We start from the raw sequence: 5,470 nt of genomic DNA, 5'->3' as shown, positions 1-5,470 counted from the left end.
TTATTTGTAATACACTTAAATGTGCATTTAAACCAAAACAGCAGGTACACTAGCTTGGCACAAGTTAAGGTGATGTTATGTATCCTTGTGATGTTGACTTACATTGCAGTGGTTTCTCTTAAACCATCAAAATTTAAGTACCTTCAGATCTTTAAATCGGGAATAGACCAGTTGTTTTGACTTAACTGTGCCCTACTTATTTTAATTCTCCTTTTTTGTCTTTATTATTTTCAGAAGAGAAGTTCAATGTGGAAACAAAAATTATTGTTGCAGACTTTGGAGAGAGAGAAGATATTTACACTAAAATAAAAGCTGCATTGGAAGGCTTAGAGATTGGTGTTTTAGGTTTGTATCTGAACTATTTATAAACTTATGCTGGGGACTTTTGTCTAGATACCTCTACTACTTTGCCTTTTTTGTCAGTATTGAAACTAGCCTGCAGAGACCACTGATGTAACTGGACTAAAAAAACCCAAATGACTGCTTTCTATATATTTCTGTTTGTCTTATTCCCAAAAATATCCCTGTTCAATATATTAGTTGCATCTCTGCTCAAATTTCTTTCTTAATCAGAATGCTTATGACAATGCCTTTGGGTATTTTAGTTTAAGTTGTATTATGAAAGACCTACCTTGGGCCATGTGTGCTACAACTACCTGACAGTCTCATTTCAGAGTCCTAATAAGACCCCCAGTTTATGCATCTAAATACCTGTAAATCAGTATAATTTAACTAAACTTTTATTGGCATTATAAACTGTATAAGTATTGTCCAACTGGTTGGTAGGGCTGTATACAAATCAAAGTTCTGCCACCTTAGGTCTCCATTTTTTTGTATATGTAAATATCCTAGATAAATTGCATAATAATTGGAGTTTGATCCTCTGTGCCCTTTAATCAAAGAGTTTGATATTTATTGCTTAATACCCTCTGGTTACTCCCTACAACTTAAATTATGCCTTAAATTATCGCATATCACAATACACATATTGTAGAACAGTGGTCTCCAACCTTTATAAGTAGATCACCTTTGGCATTTTAAAAGCAACCCAAGATCTGCTGTGCGCTGCTGCCCTTCTCCTCCCTCCGCCCAGCGGGTAAGTCTGTGGGGAGGTAAGATTGAGTCAGAGGGAGAGAAAATTATTTTGGGGGCAGGTAAGTCCTACGTGGCCGGGGCCCCACTCAACTTACCCTGCTCCTGCCTTTGCGGCACCGCAAAGGCAGGAGCAGTGGATCAAGGTGCACTGGTTTGTGACCGCTGTTGTAGAAAAATGTGCATAGAGGACACCAGCAGCTAATCTTATCCACTCCGTGCTCAAGGCAGGGTCATCCCTGTTCAAATCATCCCAACCAAATATTTGTGAAACCAAAATAATATAAGCTCTCTAACTTTGACCTAATGCTTTGTCTTCATAAGACATAAGGGGGTACAGCTAGATTTGTAATTCTTAGAAGTCTAGTGATCCTACTTTATGAACTCATACTGACATGAACAAAAAAAAGTAAGCGTACGCATGCGCGCCTGCGTGTGTGTACACGTGTTTTCACTAGTTCTTGGGGGCTGAGGGGAATGGTGCATCTGTGATCACGTGTCAGAGTGAAAATGCTTCTGCATTTATTTTAAAACTATAGCACTAATTAAATTAAATGTTTAGTGTTTTTATATTAACAGCTGAGTTCTTTGGGGAAAAGTGTTGCCTTTTAGTTACAGAACTCTTTAAGCTTAATAGTTGGGCTGTAGCATAAAGTCACAGACTCTTGCTTCAGGAGGTTCAAGTTTAACTGTTCTTGTAGTATTTTTTTTTAGCCCCATGGTTTAGCTGTTGTGCTCAACCTTTTTCCCCACCAAGCCAGATGGACAGTCTCGTCCATCCACGGGCCAGATCCTGCCAGTGGTCCCAATATGGCACTGGTGCTAGCTTGGGCTCCATCTGGCCATGTAGCGAGGGTAGGGGGCAACTCGGCCACAACCCAGCTCCATGGGAGAAAGAGGGCATGGGTGGCCCAGCCTAGCCCTGTGTGTGGAGGGAGAGTGGCCCAGTTCTCTGGGGAAAGGTGTGACTTGGCCCCACAGTGGGATGGGGCCACTTCACTTATACAATCGCTGTAAAAGTTCAGATAAAATTATAGTTGGAGAAGAAGCTGGTGTAGGTGTGGATATCTCAACAATGCAGTCTGGGTAGAGAATACAGAGGGTGAACCCATTTAAGATCTTGCTGCTCTGGTCCCTTGAAGAAATTTTCATGAAATAAACTTAACTATGCTCCTTCTACGCTTCTTGATTTCATAATATACACCCAACGAAGATCAGGTTGACAGTTAAGTCAGTATCGTGTAACTGCACTGTCATACCTATCATCCAAATATCTCAGGACTGCCACTATTTTTTAATACTTATAAGAAATGCGTAAGAGTATATCCACATTAAGATAAAGTACCCCCCCCCCCGATGTCACGTGTTGATAGCATGACATTGGTGACTGGAACGAACGTTGGACTTCTGACTCTGGTTCCTCCTTTTCCTTCTATCAGACTTCACTTTTTCCCAGACAAGAACAAATGAATGAGGCATAGTTTGTCCATATGTAAGAAACAAATCTAGGATATTTCTTCATAAAATGGGCTAAGTGAGGAAGCCTTGCTTGGCTCGGAGTTTGTTGCCCTCACTCACTTCAAAACTGTGAAACCGGCACCTAGGTATTCTTAGGTGTTTTTTTTCTGTATCCTCTATTTAGAGTTCAGTTGTCATCCACTGTCATTGCATGTCTTCCCAAACTTCTGAGCTGTTGCTTAAACTCTTGAGTGGTAGTTGTGATAGCTGTTGCTTTTAGAAAGACACCAGTATATACCGGGTCAAAACAGGTTTCTTTCAGATAGAATGATAAACAGGTGGTAATTAAACTTTGTTAAATAGATACTTTTATTCCTTTAAATGGAAGAGGACTGTTCCGGAAAACATCATCTTGCCAATTACCAGAATTAAAAAAAAAAAAAAAAAAAAAAAAAAAAAGTTTTCAAGACACTGCTCAGAGTTGTGGCACTAGCAGTCCAAAGTCTGTGTTCATGCTCCTGCTAGCCATATGCTTCTCCATTTAAACATATGCACATGATTATCTGAGGATGTGTGGGTTGATGGCATTAGCGATAAGGTAAAATAGCCATTCCAGGCAGCAGTGCCCTCAAGCATGTTGTGCTATCCATACAGGCTATAGCCCAATCCAGAACTGTTTTAGTTACTTCAGTGCAGTGCCATGGGAAGGTTAATCATCACTACTGAATGATGATACCAATAAGATGACAGCCATGTCAATTAGCCTGCTCGCAATGCTGTGTGGCTGCAGATAAGGATACACCTGAGAGCACCATTGCTGGAGATGTTAAGTTTGCTGTGTAGACATGGTACAATCATGTTAATTAAGTACTTGGAAACAAGTATGTATTCCTCTTTGGGGCCTCACTTGGGCTGTTTGGTAAGAGTTTCTAGATAGCAGCTCAGAAGCACTCACTATCCTGGGGTGTGGCCATTTTCACTCTTCCTAATTTAATTTTAATCCTTGGTTTATGCATAAAATAACTTGCACCTGTACTGGGCTGAATCAAGTGCCCCATGATTGTAACTTATTTACAGATTGAAATCCTTATAAACTCCTTTTTATGGAGAAGCTGTTTCTCACCCACATATGAAGGCTAAAGAGTTTGCATAATGTTTTGCTTTGTGTTCAAAACAGCGTCTGTCAGTGACTTCGAACATGTGCTAACTTCAGCAATGTGTTAAGTAGGCAGAGATGGGGGATTTTCCATTAGCTACTTTTGAAACAATGACATTCTCAATAAATGACAGACCTAAGGCACTGTCTAGGTTAGCAGGCTTAACTTTTTCCGGGAAATATATGTGGGGGTTTTGTCTGCTAATTTCTCTCTTGTTTGAGTTTAAAAAAAAAAAATCCTTGTGATAAAACAATGTTACTTGAGTTACAAGTGGGAAGGACTGCATTAATACACATAGGAAATCTTACTACAAATGTGTGCATATGAATGTAAGACTGAGGACACAAATGACACAAGCTTCTTGTGAATTTCCCTCCCTCTGCTCACAAAAATGGAGCAGGCAGGCAGGTGATTAGGACCATACCTTGTCTGTTGATGCCCATTTTCATATTATCACCTCTACACAAGAGGAAGCAGTACGTAGTCGTCATATTTGAGATGTCCAGAATTAAGTATTAGTTCTAAAAATCAGTTATTAAAGACTCACATTTCATGGAATTCTTTGTAAAATCACCTGATGGTTCGACTTTCAATAGTGAGCTTCTAAAATTCCTCTCTTAGCAGAGCTAGACTTTGATTCTCTGTTGTAGAGAGTCAAAATTTTGAATCACGTTTAACCTCTTCTCTTGCAATTGGCAGTCCAAATGTAAAACCATTGAAAATTGATTACTAAAACTGACCATATTCAATTTAGGCTCCAGTTTGCAAAAAGAGCTGGATGGGAGGGGGGTGTTAAATATTTCCCTCCCACATTTAATATAAAATGACAACTTTACAGCGAATCCCTAAACACCCTATCCCTCAGGCTCTGCCCTGGAGACTCCCTTCAGATGCAGGGAGTGACAGCTGTCAAAAAATGGTTTCATTTAGGATGAGAGGTATTGAAAATGTTGTCCCTCTCTGAAGAATGGTAAGGGTGGCTCTATTGTTAAACTTGTATCTTTCTCTGAGTATCACAAATGTTTGCTGGCAGTTTGCAGAGTACTTGGAAATGAGATTAAACAACTAATATAGTAAGGAATCCCTAAAAATGTGTTGACATGGGCAAGCAGTTGCAGTAGTCGTTATAAAGATGATACAAAATGGTGACTAGGAGAGGTTCAGTGAGGCAGACTTTCTGAACGATGTTTGACAAACCTGTACTTTATCTTCTGCCAGCTTCCTATATACATTTTCTGTATGTTTTTAAAAGTTTTTTTCAGGCTGGGTGTTGAAATGCAAGCTTCTTTCTGAAGTTCACAGGCAGAAAAGCTTCTATGGCATTTTAAAAAAAGTTTCCCCCAGTGTACTTGGTTTCGGTCCTCGTTACGTAAACTTACACCCCAGACCTGAATCCATTTCAGCAGTGCTGTTCAGTATATAACTTGTGCAGTACTTCATGATCCTATGGGCTGGAAGGTATTGTAGAAATGTAAAATGTCTCCACAGCAGCTGATTGTTACACAATTGACTTGAGTGAGATTAATAGCAAATAATTGCATGAATCAGATTCTGTTTTTCATGCCACAATGTATACTGTATCGTCTCAATTTCTTCAGACTTCATAATACTCGAGCAGTATCATTCCTTAGTGGTGGTAGAAGGTTTTCCCCAACTCAGTAGTATTTTTAGATTAGCAGAGTATGAATACTGGCTTCATATTTGAGAACAAAACTTTGCCATTTGCAGTATTACATTAAAAATAGTTTTAAGCAGTTGACAGA

The 5,470-nt window shown here is 39.4% G+C and overlaps 1 protein-coding gene across 1 annotated transcript in view; it reads left to right on the top strand.

Annotated features, from left to right (window-relative positions):
- Positions 1–234: 234 nt before the first annotated feature.
- Positions 235–5,470, top strand: part of HSD17B12 (hydroxysteroid 17-beta dehydrogenase 12) — a gene marked incomplete at its 5' end in the record, with an annotated part of 51,145 nt that continues 45,909 nt past the window's right edge. The window contains one exon of the mRNA XM_014522167.2: positions 235–345. Coding sequence (XP_014377653.1) covers positions 235–345 — 111 coding nt within the window. The remainder of the gene's footprint in view (positions 346–5,470) is intronic.

This window comes from Alligator sinensis, unplaced genomic scaffold (assembly GCF_000455745.1).
Source record: "Alligator sinensis unplaced genomic scaffold, ASM45574v1 scaffold441_1, whole genome shotgun sequence".
Lineage (NCBI taxonomy): Eukaryota > Metazoa > Chordata > Crocodylia > Alligatoridae > Alligator > Alligator sinensis.
Note: the sequence above shows the minus strand (reverse complement) of the source record. Positions and strands in the feature narration are given on the sequence as shown.